Source organism: Drosophila innubila (assembly GCF_004354385.1).
Source record: "Drosophila innubila isolate TH190305 chromosome 2L unlocalized genomic scaffold, UK_Dinn_1.0 4_B_2L, whole genome shotgun sequence".
NCBI classification, from domain to species: domain Eukaryota; kingdom Metazoa; phylum Arthropoda; class Insecta; order Diptera; family Drosophilidae; genus Drosophila; species Drosophila innubila.
The window spans coordinates 13,692,981-13,719,146 of record NW_022995372.1 but is presented as its reverse complement, the minus strand read 5'-3'; the positions used below and the strand labels follow the sequence as shown (position 1 = coordinate 13,719,146).

At 39.0% G+C, this 26,166-nt stretch overlaps 11 protein-coding genes and 1 long non-coding RNA gene across 16 annotated transcripts; 5 read left to right on the top strand and 7 right to left on the bottom strand.

Moving 5' to 3' along the window:
• The first annotated feature begins 65 nt into the window (after positions 1-65).
• LOC117779726 lies at positions 66-1,423 on the top strand. 3 transcript variants are annotated; one of them, XM_034616026.1, is made up of 4 exons: positions 66-209; positions 368-553; positions 620-801; positions 864-1,423. In XM_034616026.1, the coding sequence occupies exons 2-4, from the start codon at positions 376-378 to the stop codon at positions 1,233-1,235; spliced, it is 732 nt and encodes a 243-aa protein (XP_034471917.1). In that variant the 5' UTR covers positions 66-209; positions 368-375; the 3' UTR covers positions 1,236-1,423. The 3 variants fall into 3 exon arrangements, with proteins under 3 accessions (XP_034471917.1, XP_034471913.1, XP_034471916.1); XM_034616022.1 differs by having other exon boundaries at positions 68-209; positions 617-801; positions 864-1,420; XM_034616025.1 differs by lacking the exon at positions 66-209 and adding an exon at positions 270-289 and having other exon boundaries at positions 617-801; positions 864-1,420.
• Positions 1,424-1,962: 539 nt separating this feature from the next.
• Positions 1,963-3,099, top strand: LOC117779724 (farnesol dehydrogenase). The gene is made up of 2 exons (XM_034616020.1): positions 1,963-2,892; positions 2,957-3,099. Exons 1-2 carry the CDS (start codon positions 2,179-2,181, stop codon positions 2,996-2,998), a joined length of 756 nt encoding a protein of 251 aa, XP_034471911.1. The 5' UTR covers positions 1,963-2,178; the 3' UTR covers positions 2,999-3,099.
• LOC117779716 lies at positions 2,985-4,562 on the bottom strand. Its single transcript, XM_034616004.1, has 3 exons — positions 4,467-4,562; positions 3,556-4,407; positions 2,985-3,489 (listed from the first exon to the last, which is right to left on the bottom strand). Exons 1-3 carry the CDS (start codon positions 4,499-4,501, stop codon positions 3,192-3,194), a joined length of 1,185 nt encoding a protein of 394 aa, XP_034471895.1. The 5' UTR covers positions 4,502-4,562; the 3' UTR covers positions 2,985-3,191.
• A 22-nt stretch (positions 4,563-4,584) lies between these two features.
• On the top strand, positions 4,585-7,120 carry LOC117779710 (F-box/WD repeat-containing protein 5). Of its 2 annotated transcripts, XM_034615996.1 has the most exons (4): positions 4,587-4,681; positions 4,745-5,314; positions 5,374-6,812; positions 6,882-7,120. In XM_034615996.1, the coding sequence occupies exons 2-4, from the start codon at positions 4,807-4,809 to the stop codon at positions 6,963-6,965; spliced, it is 2,031 nt and encodes a 676-aa protein (XP_034471887.1). In that variant the 5' UTR covers positions 4,587-4,681; positions 4,745-4,806; the 3' UTR covers positions 6,966-7,120. The 2 variants fall into 2 exon arrangements, with proteins under 2 accessions (XP_034471886.1, XP_034471887.1); XM_034615995.1 differs by having other exon boundaries at positions 4,585-5,314.
• Positions 7,014-7,761, bottom strand: LOC117779732 (E3 ubiquitin-protein ligase PPP1R11). The gene is made up of 2 exons (XM_034616032.1): positions 7,467-7,761; positions 7,014-7,407 (listed from the first exon to the last, which is right to left on the bottom strand). The coding sequence occupies exons 1-2, from the start codon at positions 7,666-7,668 to the stop codon at positions 7,145-7,147; spliced, it is 465 nt and encodes a 154-aa protein (XP_034471923.1). The 5' UTR covers positions 7,669-7,761; the 3' UTR covers positions 7,014-7,144.
• Positions 7,762-7,887: 126 nt separating this feature from the next.
• On the top strand, positions 7,888-9,841 carry LOC117779713 (NADH dehydrogenase [ubiquinone] flavoprotein 1, mitochondrial). The gene is made up of 4 exons (XM_034616001.1): positions 7,888-8,012; positions 8,240-8,593; positions 8,652-9,486; positions 9,545-9,841. Exons 1-4 carry the CDS (start codon positions 7,967-7,969, stop codon positions 9,738-9,740), a joined length of 1,431 nt encoding a protein of 476 aa, XP_034471892.1. The 5' UTR covers positions 7,888-7,966; the 3' UTR covers positions 9,741-9,841.
• On the bottom strand, positions 9,760-10,228 carry LOC117779736. Its single transcript, XM_034616035.1, has 2 exons — positions 10,070-10,228; positions 9,760-10,006 (listed from the first exon to the last, which is right to left on the bottom strand). Exons 1-2 carry the CDS (start codon positions 10,135-10,137, stop codon positions 9,847-9,849), a joined length of 228 nt encoding a protein of 75 aa, XP_034471926.1. The 5' UTR covers positions 10,138-10,228; the 3' UTR covers positions 9,760-9,846.
• A 1,007-nt stretch (positions 10,229-11,235) lies between these two features.
• On the bottom strand, positions 11,236-14,694 carry LOC117779842 (alpha-2A adrenergic receptor). Its single transcript, XM_034616159.1, has 4 exons — positions 14,164-14,694; positions 12,870-13,534; positions 12,549-12,802; positions 11,236-12,080 (listed from the first exon to the last, which is right to left on the bottom strand). The coding sequence occupies exons 1-4, from the start codon at positions 14,692-14,694 to the stop codon at positions 11,827-11,829; spliced, it is 1,704 nt and encodes a 567-aa protein (XP_034472050.1). The 3' UTR covers positions 11,236-11,826.
• A 9-nt stretch (positions 14,695-14,703) lies between these two features.
• LOC117779740 lies at positions 14,704-17,970 on the bottom strand. Its single transcript, XR_004617031.1, has 2 exons — positions 17,805-17,970; positions 14,704-14,797 (listed from the first exon to the last, which is right to left on the bottom strand). It is a non-coding gene; the product is annotated as an uncharacterized LOC117779740 (long non-coding RNA).
• Positions 17,971-18,398: 428 nt separating this feature from the next.
• On the top strand, positions 18,399-23,403 carry LOC117779731. Its single transcript, XM_034616031.1, has 2 exons — positions 18,399-18,411; positions 22,467-23,403. The coding sequence occupies exon 2, from the start codon at positions 22,491-22,493 to the stop codon at positions 23,112-23,114; it is 624 nt and encodes a 207-aa protein (XP_034471922.1). The 5' UTR covers positions 18,399-18,411; positions 22,467-22,490; the 3' UTR covers positions 23,115-23,403.
• Positions 18,674-21,916, bottom strand: LOC117779712 (protein RCC2 homolog). Of its 2 annotated transcripts, none has more exons than XM_034615999.1 (5): positions 21,807-21,916; positions 20,734-21,139; positions 20,094-20,675; positions 19,769-20,027; positions 18,674-19,698 (listed from the first exon to the last, which is right to left on the bottom strand). In XM_034615999.1, the coding sequence occupies exons 2-5, from the start codon at positions 21,079-21,081 to the stop codon at positions 19,421-19,423; spliced, it is 1,467 nt and encodes a 488-aa protein (XP_034471890.1). In that variant the 5' UTR covers positions 21,082-21,139; positions 21,807-21,916; the 3' UTR covers positions 18,674-19,420. The 2 variants fall into 2 exon arrangements, with proteins under 2 accessions (XP_034471890.1, XP_034471891.1); XM_034616000.1 differs by having other exon boundaries at positions 20,734-21,136.
• LOC117779721 (sesquipedalian-1) lies at positions 23,304-26,094 on the bottom strand. Its single transcript, XM_034616016.1, has 4 exons — positions 25,893-26,094; positions 25,488-25,829; positions 24,027-24,275; positions 23,304-23,735 (listed from the first exon to the last, which is right to left on the bottom strand). Exons 1-4 carry the CDS (start codon positions 25,951-25,953, stop codon positions 23,440-23,442), a joined length of 948 nt encoding a protein of 315 aa, XP_034471907.1. The 5' UTR covers positions 25,954-26,094; the 3' UTR covers positions 23,304-23,439.
• Positions 26,095-26,166: the final 72 nt, after the last annotated feature.

Here is a 26,166-nt window from a genome sequence, read left to right as displayed (position 1 = left end):
AAAATGTACTTATTTTCTTAAGTACAAAAAATCAAACCAGATCGGAAACTTTTAACAGATGGGCAGCCCTTCTAGTTTTTATCTGTAATTTTATTTCGTTCGTTTGAGATTTGTTAAATATTGAACAACTTGCAATTTAGTTGCATCAAAAAGGATTGATCACATAAAAGACTGATGATATCGGCGTTGGCCTTGACAAAGTAGAGCAGGTAGAGAAACGCGTAGTTCTCAAAATCATCAAGAAGAAGAAAAATCTCTAAAAATCAGAACAAGTAAAAATAAAATTAACGTAAATATTGAAGTTAATAATATAAATAAATCATTTTATTTTGGCATAATAAAAGATAATTTAAAGCTTTTATTACAGAAGGAACGATGGTCGTTTGGCGGGAAGCAGAAGTCAACTATCTGATTGATTTGATTAGATGTCACGATTTTGTTTGGAATACTTCTTCGCTTGACTACAAAAAGAAGCATAAAAGATTCAAGTTTTGGGCATTTGCCGCACACAAAATAAATGCCGCATTTAATCCACCGATGCCATTTGATCGAAGTATGTATATAATATATTTTAATTTGCAAATTTTGGGTTATCAATTTATCTTGATCACATCAGAAGATTGCTGTAAAAAGTGGGACAATTTACGAACATATTTTCAAGGAGAAGTGAGGACTGTAAAACCAAAGAATGAAGGCGAAACTTCGGGAACTAATACTTGGAAATACAGCTCGAAAATGAGCTTCCTGCTTGATTCCCATTTACCGAATGTATCCGAAAATACGTGCAACAGCGAAAATTCCGTAAGTATAGTAAGTTACTTTCACCTTCAAAATTCTTTACGGTTTTTTTTTTTCTGTTTCAGGTTTTTGATACGAGAGCTAGTCTATCGGATTCTTATGACGAATCAGAAATGGAATCGAGCGAGCCCGCATTATTATTGGGAACTTCCCTACGTTCAGCACACATGGACAATACATTCGAATCCTTCCCCGAACCCGCTCACACTGACTATAAAAACGGGCTAGCAGAAACGTTCGAGAATCCTTTGTTGTATAATTTGTCGAGTGCAATGTCACAGCAATTGAATAAGGAACATGAGTCTCCTTCCTATTTCTTCGGCAGATATGTTGGTCAATGCTTGGATAAATTGCATGCGGATTTACAATTACAGGCAAGACAAAAAATTAATGAAATATTGTTTAATTTTGAAAATGCGCAATTGCAACGCCAATAAAAAAATTTTTATGAACAGTTTTATTCAGAATTCAAACGCCTGCAAACACAAATTGGAAAGCAAGTATGTTTTTATGCAATAAAAATGGGGAATAATATTATTAGGAAAAACAAATTGGAAGGGCAATCTTAAATTTACTGATATTCAAGTGACGAACGATATTAAATTTAATACATGACTTTTTGCAATTTTGTTTTTTCGAGTCAGTTCCGTTTCAAGTCAAGATGTTGAATTTTTGACTCCAGAACAAATCCATATTTAATATCAGATCTCAGTATTTCTTCAGTCGTTTTATAAGGTTTTTTCTGACATAAATCACAGCGGACGGCAGAATTTAGAAGCAAATTTTTATCGACAAATTGCAATTTTATTTTCAAAATTATTATTATTTTGAATTAGATAAGATTTTCTAATGAATTTATCTGAATATATTTCTTCGCTTTTTTATTGCGAAAAATGTAAAATCATTCGTCTTATATAAAGATATCGGGAATTTTGGCACTTGAAAATGCTTTCATAACTAGTCTTTTAATAGTCTTTGATTCATAAAATATATTTTCAAGTTGATTTACTTAAGACGTTTTTCGGACTTCAATTTCCAAAGTTTTTACTCTTAATATTTTTCCAATTACTGATTTTACCAATTTATGCTTCCATTTTTTCCATCGTGTTTTTGGATTCTATAATGTTTTTATATCGTTAAATTCAGTAATTTTTCCAAAAATTTTAAATTTGCAAGCTACCGGCTTAGCATATGGACGGTGATTTAATCAGCAATATTATGTGTGTGTAAATGTAGTTTGTTAACTTTAAGAATCTGGAGGTGCTCCTGAGTTTACAATAAGAGATTAGCCTACATTAAGGTACAAAGTGAAGCCGGTCAACTGCAGCACTGTTTACCATTGTGCTGACTTAAAATTCTCGAATACATTTGCTTGGAAGCATGGAGAGGTGGCACAACAAGTTAGCTGTTGTTACGGGTGCAAGTGGCGGCATTGGAGCTGCCTGTGCCCGGGCCATGATAGGCGCCGGATTGCGAGTTGTCGGTCTGGCACGTCGCGAGGCCAAGTTAAAGGAAGTACGTGAAAGTCTGCCGAGTAATCTGCAGCAAAACTTTATTCCACATCGCTGCGATGTGTCCAAGGAGGAGCAGGTACAAAGCACATTTGACTGGATAGAACGTGAACTGGAGGGTCCGGATGTACTACTCAACAATGCTGGGATTACACGGGAAACTGAACTGGTTGCACCAGGGAATACACAGAAGCTGCGAGAAGTTATTGACACCAATGTCATGGGTGTTATTTGGTGCACGCGAGAGGCGTTCAACAATATGAAGAGACGAGACACGGAGGGTCATGTGCTAATCATCAATAGCATTGCTGGACAGCAGGTGCTAAACTTTATCGATGTGCTGCCCTCATTCAACATTTATCCGGCTACTAAATTTGCCATTACGGCAATTACGGAAACGTATCGACAGGAGTTTCAGTTGCACTCGAAAAAGGTGCGTGTTACTGGCATTTGTCCGGGAGCAGTCAATACCAACATATTCCCAGAGGAGATACACTTCTACGTTAAGGATATGGCCAGATTGGATCCGTCCAATATTGCCGATGCAGTGCTTTATGCTCTACGCACGCCGCCTAACGTACAGGTATTGGAATAGAATTATAGATCTTCTAACTTGAATTATAAACTCCTATTTCTCTACTTCTCAGATACATGATATCACAATTAAGCCAATGCGTGAAATATTTTAGGTAATACTGCGAATTTGGTTTATGAAATATAACAATAGGTGAGAAAACTTATGTAATACTGAGAATTTGGCTTGTGAGGTATAAAAACGACTCATTTATGACTCATTGTGTACTCTTTTCCTCTGCTTCTACGCTCTTTATGGCCACCAATCTTGGTTTTGCGATATATAAACACGACTCAACAGTTTGTTACTTATGTTTTCTTTGCTTCTGCTCCTGCGCCTACGCTCTTTATGGCCACCAATCTCTCGCGGAGCACTTCCTCATTCAGCCGGTGCATGCAGAGAAACTGTCCATTGAGAAATAGAACTGGTATATCGTAGCGAAATAGTCGTAAATATCGCACATTCTCTTTACGATCAATAAACACTTTTTTCAGCTCAAACTCGCCGGCAAAGTTGTGCTCCAGCTGTGCCACAAGATCATCACAAAGTGGACAAGGTTCCTTCGTGTAGAGCGTGAGTTGAGGTAAGCTCTCGGGCTTAGGAATGCTGCAAGAAAGGGAAGATGTAGTAATGAGTAATGACTACTAATTAGGAGCAGCAATTGGGACGTACAGTTTCTCTAGCACCATCAGCAAGCATTCCCCGTTGGCAGACTCCATGATGACACAGCCCAAACTGCCGGCTGGCAAAGAGTGCACAGTGTGGGTCAATAAATGGCTGGCAGTTATTTGGCTCACATCATGAGTGTGCACATCGTTTACGTTGAGATCGACCAACATGTTGAGGTTGTCATGCTGCTGTTGCTGTACAACCAGCTCCCAGGAGTGCACATCCTTTAGTTGAATAGGCTTAGTGTTGTTTAGACGAAATATCGCCTGTAAATTATCCTGTTCGATGAAGAATTCTCGTACCAAAGCCAAGGGCTGTAGTTGCAGACGCTCGGCCATTTGAGCGGTGGTCAATGCAAGTGCTGCAGCCCCTGGAGAAGAATTCTTCATATTTTCCAATGCAACTGGTGGTTTTTTCATGGGCACAGCAGCGGTCATTAGTTCGCTGGCGACAATATTCCCTGTCTGATGCTGAATGTTGGCCCGTGTGTCGCCCAAGATGATCCAGTCCTCCTCATCCCGCTGCAGGCATTCCAATGACATTTGCAAACCACTTACGGAGCACGAAACGTCTTTGATAACGTGCGTTTGGCAGCTTTTCAGTCCCAGATTCTTGGCCATGCTGCTGAGCGTGTCGTTGCTCGTCATGTCACTGGAGGAGCAGACAATGAGCTTCTTGAATTCATCTCGAGGCACTGCAGTACGTTTGACCAGCTCATCAATGACCATGCCGGTCAATTGATGCTCCTCATTTGCATGTGTCATCTGCACAGTGTTGGGCGTACGCACGGCTGCAGCTATAACTACAGCCTTTGGATTTAGCTTGAAGCTGCAGTGACGCACAAAATGCCATATGCTAAGAAATTTTAATTAGTTGCCAATTAAAAATGCATTTTATTTGTTTATGCAACGTACCTTTTTGGCCATCGTGAGCACAATATTGCTGACATTGCGACGCAGAATTGAGTTCGATATTCCTTCTTTCTGTTGTTGTTATTTGAAAATTTCGATTTCGATTACGATTACACAAACAGCTGTCACAGCTAGAGATGAACAGCTGTTTAGCTCTAGTGGAGAAAGTTATTTTCAATTTATAACGTTAAATTAGGCAACAACAGTAATAAACAAAGGTTTCGACAAACCAGTTATTACGCATAGGTCGATACATAAACTAAAGATTACCAAATCAACAGTTGTTGCTATTGAACGAAACTAGGCTACGGTTAGGCACATACATATATTTTTAAAAACTCAAATGGAATTGACCTTCAAAAAGGCACGATTGGTGTCTAATGCAAACGCAGCTGGTGGTGAATATTGCGGTGGCAGTGGCAGCAACAGCGATAGCGAAAGTGATATCTATGGAAATGATTTTGGATGGTGGGCACTGCCTGAACCCGCACTCTTACAGATCTTTGCCCACTTGAATGTTTATGATCTGCTTCAGGCGAGCTTGTGCTGCCGGCGTTGGAATTCCATATCCAACGATGATTTGCTGTGGCGTCAAAAGTTTCAGGAAAACTTTCGTGCCTCACCCAGCATCCCATTGAAGCCAGGCGCTGCGAGCTGGCGCTCCGAATATCAACGTCTCAGCACGCACATTCCATTTGTGCAGGCGCAACGTCTGGAGCCGAGCAGTGAGCACAATCATGGACATACACATCAGGTGCTGCATGTGAGTTTCGCTCACAATGGTGAAATGTTTGCCACCTGCTCCAAGGATGGCTATGTCATCATATGGAACGCACAACATCCATGCACAGGTATTTATCCATTCATCTATCCCAAGGGTTCCCATCAATCTCATATCTATATCTTTCAGAAAAGTATGCGCACAACATGAAACAGTTTAGTTGGAAGTACACACAGTATTCTCAGTTCAATCAAAGCGATACACTTCTCTTGGTGTCCGGCGTGCATTTTGGATCCCCGCAGAGCACGTCTGGTGAGATAGCCGTCTTTTATCTGGGCGCCACGGAGTCGCATTTGCGCTGCAGAGTCGTCAATCGGCCGTACGATATCTTTGGCACTTGGTTCAGCGATCAGTATCTGTTATCGGGCGATCTTCATTGGTTGGCCCATTTGGTCAGCACTTCGGTTCTTTGGCTGAATAAGGCGAATCAGGAAATCGATTCGGAGCATGTGCCCATCATGAGTCAACTGTATAAGTTCTACAATCGTAATGCAAGTTCGGTGCGTGCCATTATGGTGGCTAGATGCCCGTGGCTAGATGACTCCAATGATCCATTGGCGCAGGTACAATCTGAGTCAAGTCCTGTATCTACGACCTGCATTGAGGATTCATCCACTTCCGCTTCCCTTGCCAGTGGCAATCCTCTGTCGCATGCAGCCAGTTTGAGACGCACCCGTAGTGCCACTCCGGAGGATAATTATCTGCCCGACATTAGCGAACACAGCCAGTTGCGCAGATCGAGAGCTCGACCTGGTCAGAGCTCCGATGCTACCATACACTATCTGGAAGAGTACAGAAAAGCGGCTGCAGCGGCAACCGATGCCGGTATGGATGATGGTAGTGAAGATGTGGACACAGAAGAGGATTACGAAACCTTCATGGATGTCCCCGATGAGTACGATGAAATGGAGAACAGTGTACCCAAGTATCTTATATTTTCGACTGGGTCGAAAACCTTTACGCCCCATCAAATTGGATTCAAGCGTATTCGCAACGTGTACTTCCCCAAGAAACTGGATCCGGGTCCAACGCTTAAGGAACGCATTGCCGCCAAACGGGCGGCGGAGCAGCAGCAGCAGCAGACGCCACGCAATGATCCCGATTGGTGGGACTATGATTCGGTCAAGGATCGTTTCGACCAGGTGGACAAAGTCATTGACTTACACGGTCACATTATTGGCATGTCCTTAAGTCCAGATCATCGTTACCTCTATGTTAATACACGACCGTGGCCCAAAAATTACAATATTACAAATCCTCTCGAGCCACCGCCAATAGCTCAGGAAATCGACATACACGTTATTGATCTGATGACACTGAAACGGGTAGGGAACATGTTGAGGGCCCACAAGGCTTATACGCCCAGCATCGAGTGCTTTTTCATATTCCTGGATGTGTGCGAGGAGTACGTGGCCAGTGGAGCTGAGGATCAGCATGCGTATTTATGGGATCGCTACTATGGCATCAGTTTGGCCAAGTTCAAGCATTCAGATGTGGTTAACAGCGTCGCCTTCAATCCCCGTGACTCTCAGATGCTGGTGACCACCAGCGATGACTACACTATTAAGGCAAGTTATATACATTTCTTTATCTTTCATCTTATCTTTAATGAGTAATATTTCTATTTATTTGCTTAGGTATGGCGTTCCCGTGCCCAGGCAAAAGCGTATAATATAGCCGTCAATGTCAGTGAATCTTTCGAGTTAAAGCCCAAGAATTGAGACACCTTTGTGTACCTGCTGCCAAGTGTTACATTAAAATTTTAGAAATTCATTAGAAAAACAAAAACCTGCTCATTTTAATGTTAGCTTTTAATAGTGATGAAGATTGTTTCGTGTTAATGTCCGAATAAATGTGTAGAATATTTTCGTCTAAAGAGCATAAAGTAGTTGAATTGTTTTTATAGAGATGGTTTCACGGTCGCTTCAAAATCTGGTGCAGAAACTGGTAATTCCATGTCGGATGCTGCTGGTGGTGCCTGGCTTGGTTCTGTCTGCGCCTCCGTGGACGTGGAAGGTTCTTCGGCATCTCGAGACAAGGCAGAGTTTGAAGATTTCTTGTTTTTTTTACGTCTTTCGGGATGGCCAAAACAATGCTCGCATTCGTCATCATCTTCCGAGGAGCTCTCACCAAAAGCCAAGGGTTTCTTATATATGCAACAGCCTACAAGGAAAAAAAACATTACTGTAAAATGAAATTCAGTTTTTCTCACGTTTGCTTACATTTGGATTTCATTCGATTCATATGCTCATTGTCCACAACACCTTCGTGGAAGACGACCCGGCGTTCATCTCGTGTCTGCTCAAGGCGCAACTGTAGTGTAGGTGTATTTTCGGAAGTATCTGTTTCTTGAACACCATCAATTTCTTCTCTAGTTTTTGTTGTGGTTGTCTCTGTGTCGTTGCCTCTCGATCGTTGAGCCATTTTTTAATAACAATTAATACATAAACAGAGCACTGCTTTGACAGCTGCAGCTTTTTATCGAACTTTCAAGTTGCCCACACACGACAAGCTTGTGCGATGAGCATGCTCGGCTCGTTTCAATTAGCTTGTCGTGTGTGGGCACCTTAATATCGACTATCGATAAAGTTATCGCAATGACGCACAATTGCGCAAAAGTGCGGCAGCACTGCAAGCAAACGACTGGCAACGCAGTGATCAGAGGTGTGGCAACGCTGCGGGCAAACGTCAAATCGCAGCTGTCAGTCGAGTCGTACCGAAAATGGCTGCACTTGTGCGATTTAATTTGTTAACAAAACCGCAATTGGGTAATTAAACGCAAGTGTTTTAGTTGAATACTTATGTGAAGCTTTGTAAGTGCTTACTGTGTTCCCCGGAACACAGTAGACATTATCCGTGGGGCACAGCAAGCATTTAAATCCCAATTTTAGTTGCAAAACAAATTATGTAATTTGTGCGCACATCAAAACAAAACTGCAGGAAACGTTCTGCGCATTTTGATTGATTTAAAATTGTACGAATTGCATGCTTCCAGTTGCGGCACTACCGGCCAGTCTGCAGCTCCGACTACAGAGCACGCAGGCGCCTCCACCAGGCACACCGCCTCCACAGACGAAAACCAAATTCGGACCTCTAGCTGACGAGGATCGCATCTTTACTAACCTCTATGGTCGTCATGATTGGCGTTTAAAGGGGGCACAAAAGCGTGGCGACTGGTACAAGACCAAGGAGATTGTCCTCAAGGGCCCCGAGTGGATTATCAATGAAATCAAGACATCGGGACTGCGTGGACGTGGCGGCGCTGGTTTCCCCAGTGGCATGAAGTGGTCCTTCATGAACAAGCCAGGCGATGGACGTCCCAAATATCTGGTTGTAAATGCCGATGAGGGTAATTTCAATGTATATTATTTATTTCAAAAATTACATGGCTATATCTGATTTTGTAGGTGAGCCTGGAACTTGCAAGGATCGTGAGATTATGCGTCACGATCCACACAAGCTGGTGGAGGGCTGTTTAATTGCTGGTCGTGCCATGGGCGCCCAGGCTGCTTATATCTATATTCGAGGCGAGTTCTATAACGAGGCTTCCAACATGCAGCTGGCCATCGCTGAGGCTTACCAGGCCGGTTTAATTGGCAAGGATGCCTGCGGCACTGGCTACGACTTTGACATTTTCATGCACCGTGGTGCTGGCGCCTACATTTGTGGCGAGGAGACCGCTTTGATTGAATCGCTGGAGGGCAAACAGGGCAAGCCACGCTTGAAGCCCCCATTCCCCGCTGATGTTGGTCTTTTTGGCTGCCCAACCACAGTGACCAATGTGGAGACTGTTGCTGTAGCGCCAACTATTTGCCGTCGCGGCGGTAATTGGTTTGCCAGCTTTGGACGTACACGTAACTCTGGCACGAAGCTATTCAACATCTCTGGACATGTGAACACGCCATGCACTGTGGAGGAGGAGATGTCCATTCCACTGAAGGAACTAATTGAGCGTCACTGTGGCGGCGTCATTGGTGGCTGGGATAATCTGTTGGGCGTCATTCCCGGTGGCTCTTCCACACCCATTATACCAAAGAAGGTGTGCGACGATGTGATCATGGATTTCGATGGCTTAATTGCAGCGCAAACGTCGCTGGGAACGGCAGCCATTATTGTGATGGACAAGTCCACGGATGTGATCAAGGCTATTGAGCGATTGATCTCTTTCTATAAGCACGAGAGTTGTGGACAGTGCACACCTTGTCGCGAGGGAATTGGTTGGATGAACAAGATCATGACGCGGTAATACAACTTAAAATACCAATTATAACTACTCAATAATTACAATAATTTATTATAGTTTTGTGAAAGGCGATGCTCAACCCGCTGAGATTGATATGCTGTGGGAGATTTCCAAACAAATCGAGGGTCACACCATTTGCGCATTGGGAGACGGTGCTGCCTGGCCAGTTCAAGGTCTCATTCGTCACTTCAGGCCCGAAATCGAGAAGCGAATGCAACAACATGCGCAGCAGACAAAGCGCGCCAGCAATTAAGATAAAACGTTATAGCTAATTATATATTTGATTTCTTTTAATCGTGCGCCGTTTATGCAAATAAAGTGTAAAGTTCTCTAAACAACAAGTTAACATAAAAAGTCGATTAATTTAAATTTAAGCCTTTTATATGATTAATAACTGCTTGTATATCCTCATTGTCAGCTGTTTGATACTTGGGCGGAAAACTGCACAGGCTTAAAGGTCCTCCAATCTGTTGCTCCGCTCCTGGATGGTCCACACAACGTGCCGGTATAAATTGATATCTGTATTGACACACGTATTGACAGTGAATCAAACGTTTGACATTTCTTTCAATAAGAACTTACTGTTTTGCCGGTTTGCACTCTGCCAAAACCAGCATCGCAATAACAAGCATTATATATTTAAAGATCATTTTTTTATTTTTGCTTGCGTTGCGTTCTACGTCTAATTATCAACTGTTTCTGATGCTGTAATCTCGGCTTTAGAATACTTCATGCCGGCTTGTTTTCTATGCAAATGTTATGCAATACCTGGAATTTTTGATCATATAATTAACGGTTATATGGCCTTATGAATTATTAATGCAACAAATTCCATTGTCATCCCGAAGTCGTTATGCCAGAAACAACAAATCAAAACCCGCCTTTAACTTTATCGATCTACAATTATCGCTCATCGACAAGCGACCGTTAAATACTGGCATATTTATAGCATTTATCGCTCGTCGATTAACAATTTAATTTTTTGATATGAAAACGACCGTTAAATAGTGGCATATTTATAGCATTTATAGTTTCTAATTTGGTTTCTCAGTTTTTTGAAATTTGAGTTGAGTAAAAAATTATAACGCTAAATGTAAGTATACTTTTTTAAGTTAATATCATGTTAAACAAGGGTATACGTGTGTTTTCGTCTGTTAAATGTGTTAAGGTTTGTTTACGAGTAATTTGACAATGTAAATATGTTTTGTCAGTCATTTAACAGATAAATGCTTATTAGACAAAAGTCTTAACAGACACCCAGTTAATACATAATTTAACTTAACGTTAACATTGCTAGTTTTTCTGACTTAGTTTTCGTTTTGACTTTTAATACTGAAGTTATATAAATAATAAGTTATTCAATATAAATAGTGTGAAGGAATATATCAACTCAGAGATTATGACAACATGTAGGAAACCAAGAGAAAAGGAAATCGATCTACATGGGATACACACACATATAAATAGTTTTAGCATTTGAAAATTTAATTGCATTCTATTGCGTATGACTTGAACTGCACAGTGGTTCAATTTACAGGTCATAGGGACTCAAGATGATTGAACGATAAAAAAGTTAGAAAAAGTGTAGAAAGAATGTTTTTCGACACATTTATATACAATTTTTTTTTGTTACATTTTTTGTTTGGTTTTTAGCGTTTTTTTTTTGTTATTATTTTTTTTCTTATATATGTAGTTATGTTTGTTAAATAGGTATGTATTTGATTTTGGTTTGCTTAATTGTTTTTTGTGATTTAGTTTTAGATCAAGTTTAGTTTGATTTGTTTATTAAACTCGGCTTAAAGCGTTTCTTATTGCTTATCTATGAAAAGGAACATAGTACAATTTTATAATGTATATAGATGTATGTATGTAATTTCTTTCAGTTTCAGCTTAAGGACTAAACAACATTTCAAACAAGTCACTATATGAGTTCATAAATGGTTTTCGTATTCGTTTTTGTTTTCAGTGTATTTTTGTAATTTGTATTCATGCGATTTGTTACTTTGAAGTTGAAAGCTTTCGGAGGCCAAACATTGTATTGTAAATAAGCATTAACACTATGTTGTATCTATGTAAACTCGTTATATGCATGACTTTGTGTACATATATTATGTATTATATGTATATGCGCAGTGTATGATCTCGCTTGTAAGTATATTCATGTTTTGTAGTTCGCTTTGCCATCTAATAGCAGAGAGTTTTTTCTTTCTTTTTTTTTTTGAGGAAAACATCAAGAGATTTTCATATAGCGGAAATAGATTTTTGGGGTCGAGATGTCATAAGTAAAAAATATGTTATGTATAGTATATATGTATATCAAGTTTTAGTTTAGTATCACACTAGTAGAGATAATGCGAAGAAGCCTGAGCTCTATACTGCTTCGGTGTTAGCTTTATCAACTTGGGATTGAATGCCCCCAATGCTGCCTCATTTGTCGATGAAGCCGCTGGCGGAACGGTGTGCGAGCGAAAGCGCGTACGCAGGAAATTTTGCATGGAGCGCAGGCGGATGATGGGCGCACAGGGCGATTGTCGTAGCGTGTTGTGGTTGAGTGCCCAATAGATGACCGGACTAATGGCCGAATAAAAGTAGCCTGTTAAGAAAACATGGAAAAAATATTTCAATGCATACAATTATTTTCAAAAACAAATCAAAAAAAATATAGATTATAGCTGTAGGAATACTAAAAAGCCTGGCTTAAAATAGCCTAATATAAAAAAAAGCTGAGTCATGTAAACTAAAGTAAACCAAATGGCAGAGGGTTGGAATCTTACCCCAAGCAATACGAACCTAGTTTATTTAAAATTTTTGAAAAACATTCTAGATAAATTCATAATAAGAGGAAGAAGAAAAGAAGAACTAAAAATCCCATTTGTTCTGCATATAATTTAATTTATTTTTTAAATCGGTAGAAACACATCTTAGATTAATCGAAAATCAAACTGTATCAATATTATAAAGGAAGAATACGGAATCAAAACATAAAAATTCAACAATATCTATATAATTTCTACACTCTCCCACGAATTGGAATATAATATGAAACCATTTGTTAACTTACCCAATAAGAGACTGAAATAGACGGAAGTTTTGCTGCAGTATTGCTTATAACCGAAATTCTTATAGAATATACAAAAGACATGTGGCGCCCAGCAAACGATGAAGATTAAGGCGGAAGCAACTAGCATATTGGCCAGATGACGACGCGAGCGCAGCGTCGACGTCTGGGGCAACGGTATACCAGGAGTGGCAGGACCTCGTCCCGCTCGATGAATGCGCTGTCGTTGGGAATGGGCACGAATTTCCCGCATAGCTCTAGAAGATTAACAAAAGTTACATAAGAATATTGTGGATTTAATCATATAGTTTCATATCAGTTTACCTTGGTGAAATGGGATTGCAGGAGCGATAGGAGCCAGGTTCAAGTGCTTCACTGGAAACAGGAATGCCTGGCTGTAAATTATGCAACTGTATATCGCCAGGACTGACAGTAATTTGTCCGCCACAATTTCCATTTCCGTTGGATGTGTCATCTGCGGTTGTGGCTCCACCGCATGCCGCCTGCTGTGCATTGGCACATCCCGTGACAATGACCATGTGCGTCTGTCGGCGCAGTATGGGCATTGGTAGGGGCAGTTCACCGTGTGCCGCTCGTGCCGTTAAGGACAGTGCACAGAGCTTGCGACGAACTCCATAGTGATTGAGGAGGACACCCACACCGGGCAATACAAACACCGCAATCGTATGAAATATAATGAAGGACATGAACATCGCATTAGCGCCCAACTCGGAGGTGCAACTGATGCTAACCGGATTCGGTGTTGTACTTGTGCCAGCTCCCTTAATGATCACTGACTTGGCAATTATCTTATAGGCAAACAGGAAAGGCGTGCTGATAGCTGCTGAGGCGGTCCATGAGAGTATAGCCAAGGAAACGTGCAGATAACGACGCTGTCGCAACTGCGCCAGTCGAGGATGCTTAACGGTGGCATAACGATCCAGCGAGAGCATGAAAAATGATATTGTGCTGGCTGCCACGGGCATGACCTGTGAAATTACGAATGTACAAACTATTTTATTTCACTCTTTTAGAAAATGGGGAAAAAAATAAGGAACACAAGAACTAAAACAAGGGTTAAAATTTATATTACTTATTTTAACTCAAATTCTATATCATACCACCTGTTAATAACTTTATTTTTATTTTAAATAACATTTAAAATGTTTGTATTCTTTTTATTGAAATCCAATTAAATTAATTTAAATAATAACGCGACTTTTAAGAAAATATTTTTATTTTAATTCCGTTTTTCACAGCCAAATCTAAAAAAGTATGCAGAGAAATAATCTGACATTTTCTGTTAGCTCTTATTATAATTTTTATTATCGCACAATGAAATAAAAATGCATTTAATAATTTAATATTATTTGAAAATAAAAGATGTAACTCAATGTAAATTCAATTGGAAATATTTTCGACAGCTCCTTTTATTTGTTTATGCATAAAAACATTTTATTTCCTTTAAAATAAAAATAAGTTATTCACTTCGTAAAAATATTTTTATATAGCTTTTTGAAATAAAATATTTGATTAAAGGAAACAAACAAAATAAAATAAAATATTTGTTAAGAGCAAAAAAAAAAGGAAAATGTCTGTATACGAATTCCCAACTCACCTGTACAAAGTGTATAAGCTTGCAGAGAAGAAGAGGTAGTGATCTGGCGCCTCGATTCATGGCCAAATTTAGGAGCGTAACAGGCGCTGAGATGCCCGTAACCAAGAGATCCGCAATGCATACGGCCAACAGCAGAGGATTTCGTAATCGAACCGAGGAAGCCGAGCACAGTGTAAGGACCAACGTTGAGTTGCCCACAACACCACCAAACACAACCAGACCATAGCTAATGGCCAGCAGCAAAATGGTAAACGATGGAATTGCATGCTCAGAATCCGGACCAGTGTCGATATCATAAGGACTTATCAGAGTAAAGTTGCCATAGTTGTCGTAATCAAAGTCATGACCCGACTGACCTCCAACCAGATCTCCATTTCCGCCATAATAATTATCCTCGAGCAGTGCATAATGCAAATCGGTGTTATCAATATTGATATTGAGATTGTTATCCACAGTTGGTTGCTGCTCTTGCTGTTGATGATGTCGTCGGTATGAGTTTTCCCACCATTGCTGCAGGTTGTTGTTATTCATCCTTTAATCACACTCGTGTATTACAAATACTTGGCGATGCCGATCGTTGTCGATGCGTTTATCTGGCTGCCTCATTGCATACTAAAGGTGCTAGGCGCTGGTCCTGCATAGAAGCAAAATAGCAAAAAAATAAAAAATACTCGTAATAAAAAAGGCAGGAAGTAACAAAATGCCATCATCATCAGTCTTTCATACCCTGTAGCTAATGAGCACTGTGAGTAGATTAATTATTGAAAAGGTTATTATAACATCTAGCACCTTCCACAAAAAAAATTAAAGCAATTCTTTTTAAATTTATTTTTTTTTACAAATTAGTCTGCATTTAAAAAAAAATGTCAGCCTGAAGTAGCATTGTTTTTTTTTTTAAATTAAGTCTAAGCTACAGTAATACTTATTATGAATAAAAAAGCTTATAATCAAGCCCCCTACTTATAAATAAATTTATGTCAGTTGTTTTTTAAACTTCCAAAAAGATACTTTTTTAATAATGCAGAAAACCGGTAAAAAAAAATGGTAGAAAAGTACATATTTTCCTATATATTCCATTGGTTATATTTTCGGACTTGATAAACATGACAGAAAAGAAATATACATATTTTATTTCGTAACAAAAAACATTATCTTTGTTTTTTATTTTTTTTGCTTTTATTATATATTTATAGTTGCTTTAGAACTGCGCTTTAGGCTTTACTTTTTTTTATATAATAAAAATTAAATATGTGATCATTTTTCCATTACAAAACAATTACTTAACTAAATGTATTCACAGTATTCAATAATAATTTCCATTTCTGAGTAAACCCAACCTTGTTTATTAATTAATTAATGAAAATGGACGAGGTACGTGGTGTAACATAGTCGTAACTAATAGTGTAACATAAATTCTTGTTTTGCTTCAGCAAGGACATACAAAGTGACAGGCACATGCACACTCAAACACACACACACCCACCTACATACACATCCTGTCTGACACTGACACTTATGCAATGCGAACAGAGCGCACTCGGAGATTAGTGCTGCGCTTCCTTCCGCCATGCCCCCATTTTGCCGAGCCAAATGAATGGCAACCTTGCACTTTTGCGCCCTCGACAAACAACCGCAAGGTTTGTCGCCTCCAAACTCATTCTGCCTGTGGCTATGTCTGTGTGTGTGAGTGTTTGTGGTAACTAGGGATTTAATTGCGCGGTAAAGCACAGCATTTCTGCCGAGTCTGACGTAAAATGAAATGATGCTGCATATGCAAAGCAATTAATGCATTCTAGCTAAAGCTATTAAAAATTTAATTGAAGTAGTTATCAAAAGCGTGTAAAGAACGGTCCACCAAACTCATTAAGTGCGGGATCAAAGCATCAGCGCTAGGGTAACTCAAGATTTGACCACTAATTCCAGCACTTGCCATAATCAGAATGTTTACTCATGCGGCGTGAGTCACCCTCATTTGCTCACTTACAGCAATGATTAAACGACAGCCCATGTGAATGTGAGCGTACGTGTGTGTGTGTGTGCTTGTTGTAATACAAAAGCTTTGGTAGACGGCGGGCATTGTGTGTGTGGTTGACGCTGGCGTTGGCGTTGACGCTGGCGTTGACGTTGGTCTTTGCTTGCGTCAGTTGACGTGCTTTGAGCAGACATTGTTGCTAGTGTGTATCAATTTTGTTGGTGGTGGTCTTTCAACCGCCGCCATTGTTTATGAGTGTGTGCATTTGTGTGTGTGTGTGTGTGTGTGTGTGTGTGTGTGTGTGTGTGTGTGTGTGTGAGTGTTGTCAACGTCAACGCTTTTGCCTTTTGCTGTCTTCTTTTTTCAGCTCATTGTGCGGCTGCCGGATGATGTGACTGACGTTTGCTTAATCTGCTTAATTTGCGTTAATTTAATCGTAGCATGTCGCAACAAACAGATGTTGTCAATGTCCTTTTATCAAAAATCTGGCTTGGTTGTCTACTCTTATGCCTATCCTAATTTTATTTAATTGCCTATCTTAAATAACCTGTTGAATTTTTGGAATTACGGGCAGAGGCTTGATTCCAAATCCATACAGCTGCACTCAATGTACATAATTAGCAATTTTCTAAATATATGTAAATTATAGAAAATTTTTGTTAATCAGGTTTAAATATTTCAAAGAATTTATTTACATCAAACTCTTAACAGATTTGGGCAGCTGAATTTCGACAAAATTTAAAGTATACTTTTTGGGTGAATAATGAAACAGACAATTGCTGTGTTTGTAAAAGAACAATGGCAACTCTGTTTGAAATGAAATGAAATCTATATTAATTTACGTCACTCAAACGTCAGAAGCGGGCCCCAAAAAAAGGTGACAAAAGCGAAAGCTGCAACAAAGAATGATAGCAACGCCAGAAGTGAAGGCAACGGTGAAATGAATGCGTATACGTAATATCAGTACAAGAGAGCGATGACTGGGATAGAGATGAATTCGATTGTTGTTATTTCCCCCTAATATGAAAACTGTCAGCCACAGGTGATTTAATAACAAGGCGCGTACGCATACACACAGATGCCTCAGGATACACACACACACACACACATACACAGCTAAGGAGCAGCAACTTGACGGCGTTCGCTCGCCCGTTGCTTTTGTCTGTCCTTATTGATTTGGTAGCTAACAATTTGAGTGAATGTATGTGTGTGTGAGTGTCCAGGCTTCGGCGTGCCTGCCACAATACAATGGCAAACAAACAAGTTTCTATATACAAGCTCTGCATGTCGTTGTCTTTGCCTCTCAGCAAAAAGTAAAAAGAAAATATAAAAGGAACGAACCTTTTTCGGGATTGGCAACTTGTGCAAAGTTTCTCGCCGAAAAATGAAAAGTACGTAGGTTGGGCCAAAAGCAAAGACAGCACCCACACACGCACATCCACACCCATACATATATACACACACACGCACAAAAATAAATATTCATATTTGGCATATAAAAAACAACGCCATAGTTACTCGCCAAACAATTGAAAGAATAGAATGATGCATAACAATTAGCATAGTATTAGAAGGCGGCAACACCAGCACCAACGCATACACACACACTCTTGCACACCCACACACACACACACCTACTCGTCCACATTGCGTATACGTAATAACTTACAGTTTTATTGTTGCGCGGTTCATGTGAAAATCTAACGAAATTATTTGGCGTTTGTTGTTGGTTGTAGCGACTGTTTCCTTGTTGTTTACTTTATCGAAGGCACTGTAATTTACAGTTAGAACTATTTTCCGTTTTTTTCCTTTTTTTAAAACTTTATTGCAGCGGGCGCGTATCTGTCTTTGTTGTTTTTTTTTCTTTTTTTTTTTATATATATCAAATACACTTTTAGCAAATTTTTTGTTAAAAACTTGTTGGTTTGAGGATTTTGTTTAAAAATTGTTTTAAAAAATGTTATTTGACGAACGATAAAATAGTTGTATTTGTGTGCGTGCGTGCTTGTTTGTGATGTGTGTGTTAGTGTGTGAGTGTGTGTTGGGAAAAACTAAAATAAAACTCAATGTGCGGTGTGCAAAAATCGTTCCTCGATGGCACACATTACACGAAAGGACTACAGCGGAAGACTGTCCTCAGAAACAGTGAAAATTGTGGTAAAGCCAACAGCCAGAGAGCAGAGTTCGGAGTTGAAAGTCAAGAGAGAGCATGACAGCGACAGGAAGAGAGAGTCATTGATAGAGCTTTTGAGTGGGCATCATAGAGCTTTTTGCAGGTCGACCAACCGTTTAACTTTCGATTTCGTTTATTCGACAAGACATTGTGGGGCTATGAGTAGTAGTTTGATACTACTTTTGGAGACAACAAAATATGCTTATACAATAATTAATCTTAAGTTAATTGAAATTATGTGTAGCATAAGACATTCAGATTTTGTCCACGTCGTCAGTAGGATTCAAGGATTTGCTTTTGAGAAATTTGTTGACGTTGACTTTGATCCTGTAAATAATTAAATAAATAAAAGAAATTTCAATCTAAATACTAACATGTTTTCTCTTTATTTAAATATTTGTTTTGTATATGATTAAAATGCTTGATGTAGTTTAATAGTTGCAACTTCTATTGGATTTTATTCCGTTGTATACTTTTTGTTTTTTGTTTTGTATATTTATTTTTATAATTAAACTTATGCGCATAATTTTACATTGTAGTTGTGTGGTTGTTTTTTTTATTATTATTGTTGTTCATGATGCTGTCCAAATTGGACCATGCAATACTGTAAATGAATGGATCTTAACTAAACAGCATTTCAGAAAAGTATATAAATATTAAAAAAAATTAAAATGTATTACTGGAATAGATGTTATTGGGCAAATTTTTAAGCCTAATTATGGGCGGCAATAAATTAAGAAAGAGCAAATTTTACGAAATACACTCATAAATAGAAAATAAATTATGAATACTAATTACCAAAAATAATATGCATTGTAATTGTAATGCTGATATCGATATTTGAGATATAAGTTATTGGGGTGAAAGTTCAGAGTAGTTGAAGTACTTTAAACTTATAGCTTAAAATGTTGATGAGTTCTGTTCTTTCGTCTTCATCATATTATTCTTCTATTAATAAGTAGCAGCAGCGTTTCGTTGATCAGTTCAAGTTTTTGTAGTATCTATGTATGTATATAGAGCAGTATTATTGTTGGCAGCGGTATACTTAATGTTCTTTTCATTTGTTTGTATGTTAATTTTTCTTTTTTTTTTTGAGGTGGAAAATTGGATTCCTAATCCTCAATGGTATATTCGGGCATTTTATCAAACTTCTGCTTGGTGGCCTCGTGAGTCGTGTCCACAAGCAAAGCAGTATGGGAATAGCCCATGGTAACCTGAGGTATTTTAATGCTGTCCATTTTGGGCACTTCTTTCGGCACCGTCGACGACTTCTGGAACTCGCCAATGCCCAGTTCACCAAATGTGGGTGAAGCGCCCCAGGCAATTAGTGTGTCATCTGCCGAAATCATAATTGAGGTATTGGCGCAACCAATTGATGTAATGTTCCAGCCTGTAAAAATGTAAAATAAAACGCAAAATATGAGCATGAATTGCAACAGTATAATAGAAATTTAACTTGCCTGCCAAATCCTGTACAGGTTTGGGATACATGTTGGCTTCGCCGGTTTTTTTGTTCTGTCCAAAGAGGTAGAGCAGGCCGAGCTCGTTAACAATCAAGCTGAAGGTTGAACCGCAATAGACACTTCGTCCACCACGTCCCTGGGTGTCAAAGAATTTCATAAGACGCGGAACCATTTCATCCTTTGGCTCAGCATGGCCCAAACGCCCAAAGCCGCCAAAGCCCCAGCTGTAAACCCGCTTCTTGGAGTCAATGGCCACCTGTTAGTAAATAAAGTGAAGTTCAAGTAATGCGAATCTTGGTTAAAGTCACAGCACAGCACATACCGTGTGATTGTTGCCGCAAGCAAAGTCTACAATCTGCACACCATCCACGGGTGTCACATGTCCCTCCTTGCTCTTCTCAATATAGAGTACAACCTTTTTGGGCGATGTTTCGAAATGGAATGAGAGCTTGTTTGCATTTACAAAGTACTTGGCATCCGTGTTGTGACCCAATTGTCCATATTCAGGCAAACCAAATGTGTGCAAATTGCCCTTGATATCGAGAATAACTGAGAATTCAGCGCCACAGCCAATGCGAATTATGGGCGGACCGCGATAATTAATCGGAGTGGGCGCATAGATATTGGGATGCGTATTTCCCACACCACATTGACCCGACTTGTTCTCACCACAGGCATACACAGTGCCCGTGTCAGTGAGGAAAAGCGTGTGATGGCGCCCAGCGGCTGCCTGAACAATATTCAGTTGCTCCAGCGCAGGAATTAAAGTTGGCTTCTCCACCAGCTTGATATCCTGACTGAGACCCAACTGTCCGCTGGGATTGCGACCAAAGCCAAGTGCCTTGCGATCCATGTTGATGAGTATTGTGTGCGCCGCTGTGGGACCACTGGCTACAGAGCGATACTGCAACATAAAACAATAACATTAAAAAACGTTATGGGAACTAGGGGAATTGGCTTACCTTCTCGTCCGTAAAGCGATGAAAGCTGTACAAATTGGGACGCACTTTAGTGACATTTTTACGATCACGCTTGCCGGTTAAATCCCAGGTAACCATGCCAGCCAGCAGCAACTGACCCGGTGTCTTCTCCAGCGTTGCCAGCAAGTCCTCCGGTAGCTTGCTGGGCGGATCCAGATTGTCGTGTGGTATAAGCACCTCCATTTGGGCGCTTCCCTGTTGCTGCTGTTGTTGGGCAACATCATCCTCGGATTCATCACTAAACTCGTCCTCATAGTCCGATTCCTTCTTCTTTGGACGACGCTTGTTGGGACCGGCCCCGTTACCACCTGCCTTGCGCTTAGCCGACATCTTTCAATTAGCAGCAATGCTTCTTCTCTGTCTCTCTATCTTTGTCTCTCTGCAGCTGCTGTAACGAGACCAACGAGCGTTGAGAACCAAAACCAGAATTTGTACGCAACGGAGCATAGCCTCCGCTGCTAGTGATGCGTTCGTGACCCGAATTTACAACTGTACTTACAAATATAAACTTATTTCAAAATACGTTCTTTCTTAAATATGCAATTGTTAAGCGCCAAATTTATTCCAACTTTTTTATATTTGCAACAACTGTTTTTTGCAAAATGTTACAAAATATCGACAAACGCGCATCTCTAATCGCAACACTCACGCGCTATTCATATTTGTGTGTGTGAATGTATAGTTGTGGTGGTTTTGCAAGTAGGGAAAAACAAAATGAACGCCAACACAAAGTAAACCCGCTGCGCTGCTGACGCTTACTTCAGTACTTTTGTATTTGTATGACAAAAAATGGCAAAATACACTAAATCAAAATAAAACACGCTCCAAATGTAAGTTAATTGCATAGAGTATAATGCTAGCAAGACTAGAACAATATTTTAATTGAACAGCGGCTCAAAAACAATTTCAAATGTTGGCGTCACTTTTTGAAAGCAGATAGCAAACAATGGCAGTGAGACAATTGCCGAAATATTTGCCGAGAAGCTCGAAACATACTATGGCAATAGAATACGATGGTATACTGATTTTCGAGCAATAACTCGATTTTAACTTACATGTCAGGCTTTACAATTTGTAACTTTTCGTATTTCGTATACCGTTTCCGAACTATTCGCAGCAAAAACAACAAAGCGAAACCCAGCCAGAATAAGAAGTGTGTACACAATCCACTACCAGAAATAAACTAAAAAAATTCCTTACTATGCCGATATTTTTGTTGACACCTTATCGATATATCGTGTTATTTCTGTTGTTCATCGTAGTTCAATTATATCATTTAGTTCAGTAATTCAATTTTTGATGAACTAACTAATCTTTGTTATCGATGGTGAACTTATTTTAATAGAAAATGAAAATTTCAAAACGCAAAAAACTCAATATAACATTAATAATTAGTTAACATATTATTGAAGGTGTAAAGTTCGTCAGCTCTCGGGAAGAGAAGTAAGAAAATTTAATTCTAAAAAAAAACACAAAATATCAAAAAATCAAGATAATTCTATCAAAAATTTTAAAAATTCTAGGTTTAAAATTAAGAAATTCCCAAAAAAAAAGAAAATAAAGGTGAAAAATTTTTAAGTTACCAATTTTTTTCATTTGACCTAAGGTGGTGAATATTGCCAAATTGGTGAATTTAACAGGCTGGCAGCCTTTCGGTCGGGTGGCAACATTTGGGTCAGGTGGCGACGTTGTGGGTAGAAAAGCGTTTGCAGAAGAAATAATTGGAATGAAATAATTAAATGGACGACGACGCTGAAACTACACATTATTATCTGGAATGCGAGGGCGGCGTGGAAGAATGGCATTGGAATGCCAAGAGCACAAAACTTCTAGTCGAGTTGTACTCTGAGCGTCGTCACAGGTTTCGAGATCCAAAGACTCGCAAACGCGCCCTATGGACGGAAATTGTGGATGACATGGAACGCGCCGGCTACAAAGGCATTAATGAGGATATATGTGATCGCAAATGGCGGAACATGAAGAAAACCTATCGCACATGCCGCGCAACACTACGAAAAAATGGACGTAAACGCGTCGGCTGGGAATATTATGATACATTTGACGACATGTTCCAAAACGAAAATCTACCCGCCACAGTGAAGACAGAGAGCGATAGTTTCACAGAGGAGCCGCAGGATAATTTTTTGTCGGATATTTCCGCATCTGTGGAAGCTGACACCTTGCGGACAGAGCCAGGCATTAGTGCGGATTTGTCAGTGACCCACGAGCAACAGCGACAACTGTTGGTTCTGGAACGCAGCAGAATTGCCGCCATTCGAGAGCTCAGCAAACGGATTGAGGAATCCAATGTAATACAAAGAGAACGCAACGATCTGCTGAGAGAGTATTTGTCTCAGTTATAGGTGATAAGAGCAGTGAACTTAATTTATAAATAATGTACAGGGTGTCAAGTAATTGTTTTGTGTTAAAACAAGAAATTAAAAGACTAATTGGTTTAAACTATTATTTATAATAACACAAAATTGTTCTTTATCAAAATAAATTCTTGACACACTCTATACTCGTAATGCATTAGAAAATAAGTTTTTTTCTTTTGTGAACAGCGCGTATATTTAAATGGAACATAAATATAATTTAAATGTAAACTTGATTTAGCACAAAATGGATGATAATACATAAGATAAAGACCTATTTGGAGTCGCTGCCAGTTCATTTTGCGTAACAGGATCAGAACAGTATCAGAGGTTTATTTCGACGATCGCGATACGCAACGATATCGGCCATGACAACACTTCGAAAATGCTCGTGGTTCCGTTTGAACTCCTCAATGGCTTTGATAAGACGACGCTGCTCCTCCAAGCGGTCGACGTCGGTGTTGTTGTTGTTATTGCTGCTGCTGCTCGATAATACTGAGAGTCTGGCAGGCACTGCGGGCGGATCATTATAGAAGATACTAGGAGATGGTCCAATGCCATGTCGGCGCGTTGCTTTGGGTGTAGTTTGTGGACTGCCATTGCCATTATCTGCAAAAGGTAAAATCTTATAACCTTGCTTAGGAAATACGCAACATATTTTTGTAATTAATTCGGAAAACGGCATCTCAAAGCAGACAGAACGAACAAAAGCAACTGTGAGTGTGTGTTGTAGGAAACAATCGATTTAAGTAAGCATGGTACAAAAACAAACTGTTCGCTTATCTCTCTCACTTTGCACATTCCGTTGCATCGGAGTAACGGTAACCTTAAGGTTCAAATATTCGAAGAAACAGCTGTCGGGTGACTCGACTTGATGACGTCATCCAGCAGCTCACTTACCCAAGCGCAGATGTTGTTCTTGCTGTTGTTGTTTGTGTTGCTCCTGTTGCGCTTTAGCATTGCTCGAACCAAAGTAGCCGGGTATAAAGGGCATGGGAGACATGACAACACCACCACGAAGGCCAACACCACCTGGTGGTGCATCAGGTGGCGGTGGTGCCGGCCTATTAAATGGATTTTGACGTCTCGGCGGCGGCTTAGGCTTTCCAGATGCATCCGTTTCCGCAAGCGAAGTATCACTGCGCATTTCTGAATAAATAAAATATATCTATTCTTAATCTCACTGATTATAATCATTATTATTATATATTCTAGCAAAAGCTATTAAAAAAAATTAATAAATTTATTTTCAGACTGCCAAATAACTTTAATAAACTTAAGGAAATTTTCAATATATTCTTTTTAGAATTAAAGAGCAACAATCATGGAATCAAACCGAAACAAATTTAGGTTACGGTTTCGGTTCCGGTAAGTCCCGAAATAACTATTTCGGTAAAAGGTTATATTTCATTTTTTTTCTTTTGGTACCAGTACAGCAAATCAATTTTGAAATATTTTAAAATTTTAAGATGTAAGGTAAAAAAATTTGTTTGAACAAATTTAAAAATATTTGAATGCAGAATGTATTTAGAGGCCAAATCATGACCAGTTTTGATCAAGCTATGACAGTTTGAAGTTGGTCAGACTGCGGACTCAGCCACTTTTTATTTCAATCTCATGATTTTTTCAAAAAAATGAAAGGTTTCAGAATCAAGTTTAAACTTGAGATTTAAAATTTTGAATTTTCGAAATTTCAAAGGGGGAACCCTTAGAATCGAAATCAATATTTGGTAGAATCTAGAGTAATATATATTTTTATTTAAAGAATTTAATAAAATTTAAATGCAGAATTAATAAAAATGCCAAATAAAGATTAAAATGATATTCCTCTTGAAAATCGGTTAAGTTTTTCCAAAGTTATGAATGTTTGAAATTGGTCAAATCTTTGACCTAGCAACTTCACAAGTCAAAATATTTCTTCATTTTTGCATAATTTAAAAAAAAAAAAAATGAAAGGTCTCAGAATCAAGTTTAAAGTGTTGTTTTATACTTATAACGATTTAAGGGGCTGATTAAAAGTGAAAGCTTAAGATTACAAATTTTTAATTTTCATCGAAATCGAATCTTGGTCGCAAATAATTGAATTTTCTAAATGAACAAAAATTGAATACAGAATGAATTTAGAGGCCAAATCATGATCAAAATGATATTCCGTTTTAAAATCTATTCAGTTTTGATCAAGTTATGACATAGATATCTTAATTAACTATGTTAGGCCTTGAAATTTAGTATATTCTAATTAGAAAATATATATTACTGGGCAATTTAAAACCGTATAATTCGAAGTAATGAAATATTTTAAATGAAGAAATATTAACTGATTAATCATGTGCATAGTTTTCTAATACATTAATTCCTTACTGTTTCTGGAGTCTTCAATCTCCTGCAGTTGGCGTTGCAGCTCGGTTACAATAATTCTTTTGTATTCGTAGCCAGCGCACGTCAACGCCTTCATCCATAACTCCATGCTTTCCTGCGTTTCCGCAGCCAGTATATAGGTACGATTGCCATTAAATGCTATCTCAAAACAATAATTGTCAATGTCCGATTCCAGAGATAACTCTATGGTACAGCCTTCGACGATTATTAATCCCAATGGTTCCTTGTCCATTCGCGTTTCAAAGTAAAACAGTAGATTGCCTTTCAGCACAAAATAGCGTCTCTGAAAGGCCTTGTTTACCTCGCCCCGTTTTTTAAGAAAGCCTGTAATAATAATAGTAACTTGTTAAACGCAATGCATCAGCAAAGAATTTCTCATTTACATACCTTCCATGTCAAAGGGCGGCGTTCTGGCAAAAACGCACAAGTTCTTCTCGTTGATTTTCATCTTGACACAATCTGGCTATTGACTAATTTAAGTGGCTTCGTAAAACCATGAATAATGCGATTGGTAATTGGTAAAATAAAAAACAAAACGTATTATTTATACATAATGCAAGCTAAACATATGTTTCTGACATCAGACCAATGCTGCCCAATTTCGTTGTGGGGAATAAACAATTGAAAGGGGTCTAGAGATGGGAGATTTTGATTGTATTAC

Coding starts and splice junctions, on each gene's coding strand:
- LOC117779736 (XM_034616035.1), bottom strand. CDS start 10,137: ATGATCTTTAAATATATAATGCTTGTTATTGCGATGCTGGTTTTGGCA. Junction 10,007..10,069: donor GAGTGCAAACCGGCAAAACA/GTAAGTTCTTAT, acceptor GTGTCAATACAG/ATATCAATTTATACCGGCAC.
- LOC117779721 (XM_034616016.1), bottom strand. CDS start 25,953: ATGAAAATCAACGAGAAGAACTTGTGCGTTTTTGCCAGAACGCCGCCC. Junction 25,830..25,892: donor GCCGCCCTTTGACATGGAAG/GTATGTAAATGA, acceptor TTATTATTACAG/GCTTTCTTAAAAAACGGGGC. Junction 23,736..24,026: donor AGAACAACATCTGCGCTTGG/GTAAGTGAGCTG, acceptor TACCTTTTGCAG/ATAATGGCAATGGCAGTCCA.
- LOC117779724 (XM_034616020.1), top strand. CDS start 2,179: ATGGAGAGGTGGCACAACAAGTTAGCTGTTGTTACGGGTGCAAGTGGC. Junction 2,893..2,956: donor GCACGCCGCCTAACGTACAG/GTATTGGAATAG, acceptor TCTACTTCTCAG/ATACATGATATCACAATTAA.
- LOC117779712 (XM_034615999.1), bottom strand. CDS start 21,081: ATGTCGGCTAAGCGCAAGGCAGGTGGTAACGGGGCCGGTCCCAACAAG. Junction 20,676..20,733: donor ATCGCTTTACGGACGAGAAG/GTAAGCCAATTC, acceptor TTTATGTTGCAG/TATCGCTCTGTAGCCAGTGG. Junction 20,028..20,093: donor CTTGCGGCAACAATCACACG/GTATGTGCTGTG, acceptor ATTTACTAACAG/GTGGCCATTGACTCCAAGAA.
- LOC117779842 (XM_034616159.1), bottom strand. CDS start 14,694: ATGAATAACAACAACCTGCAGCAATGGTGGGAAAACTCATACCGACGA. Junction 13,535..14,163: donor AGCTTATACACTTTGTACAG/GTGAGTTGGGAA, acceptor GTAATTTCACAG/GTCATGCCCGTGGCAGCCAG. Junction 12,081..12,548: donor CTATTTCAGTCTCTTATTGG/GTAAGTTAACAA, acceptor TTTTCTTAACAG/GCTACTTTTATTCGGCCATT.
- LOC117779713 (XM_034616001.1), top strand. CDS start 7,967: ATGGCTGCACTTGTGCGATTTAATTTGTTAACAAAACCGCAATTGG. Junction 8,013..8,239: donor GTTAACAAAACCGCAATTGG/GTAATTAAACGC, acceptor GCATGCTTCCAG/TTGCGGCACTACCGGCCAGT. Junction 8,594..8,651: donor GGTTGTAAATGCCGATGAGG/GTAATTTCAATG, acceptor CTGATTTTGTAG/GTGAGCCTGGAACTTGCAAG.
- LOC117779726 (XM_034616022.1), top strand. CDS start 376: ATGGTCGTTTGGCGGGAAGCAGAAGTCAACTATCTGATTGATTTGATT. Junction 554..616: donor ACCGATGCCATTTGATCGAA/GTATGTATATAA, acceptor TGATCACATCAG/AAGATTGCTGTAAAAAGTGG. Junction 802..863: donor CGTGCAACAGCGAAAATTCC/GTAAGTATAGTA, acceptor TTTCTGTTTCAG/GTTTTTGATACGAGAGCTAG.
- LOC117779710 (XM_034615995.1), top strand. CDS start 4,807: ATGGAATTGACCTTCAAAAAGGCACGATTGGTGTCTAATGCAAACGCA. Junction 5,315..5,373: donor CGCACAACATCCATGCACAG/GTATTTATCCAT, acceptor TATATCTTTCAG/AAAAGTATGCGCACAACATG. Junction 6,813..6,881: donor GCGATGACTACACTATTAAG/GCAAGTTATATA, acceptor TTATTTGCTTAG/GTATGGCGTTCCCGTGCCCA.
- LOC117779732 (XM_034616032.1), bottom strand. CDS start 7,668: ATGGCTCAACGATCGAGAGGCAACGACACAGAGACAACCACAACAAAA. Junction 7,408..7,466: donor GAATCGAATGAAATCCAAAT/GTAAGCAAACGT, acceptor TTTTCCTTGTAG/GCTGTTGCATATATAAGAAA.
- LOC117779716 (XM_034616004.1), bottom strand. CDS start 4,501: ATGTCAGCAATATTGTGCTCACGATGGCCAAAAAG. Junction 4,408..4,466: donor TGCTCACGATGGCCAAAAAG/GTACGTTGCATA, acceptor AAAATTTCTTAG/CATATGGCATTTTGTGCGTC. Junction 3,490..3,555: donor CTGATGGTGCTAGAGAAACT/GTACGTCCCAAT, acceptor CCTTTCTTGCAG/CATTCCTAAGCCCGAGAGCT.
- LOC117779731 (XM_034616031.1), top strand. CDS start 22,491: ATGGACGACGACGCTGAAACTACACATTATTATCTGGAATGCGAGGGC.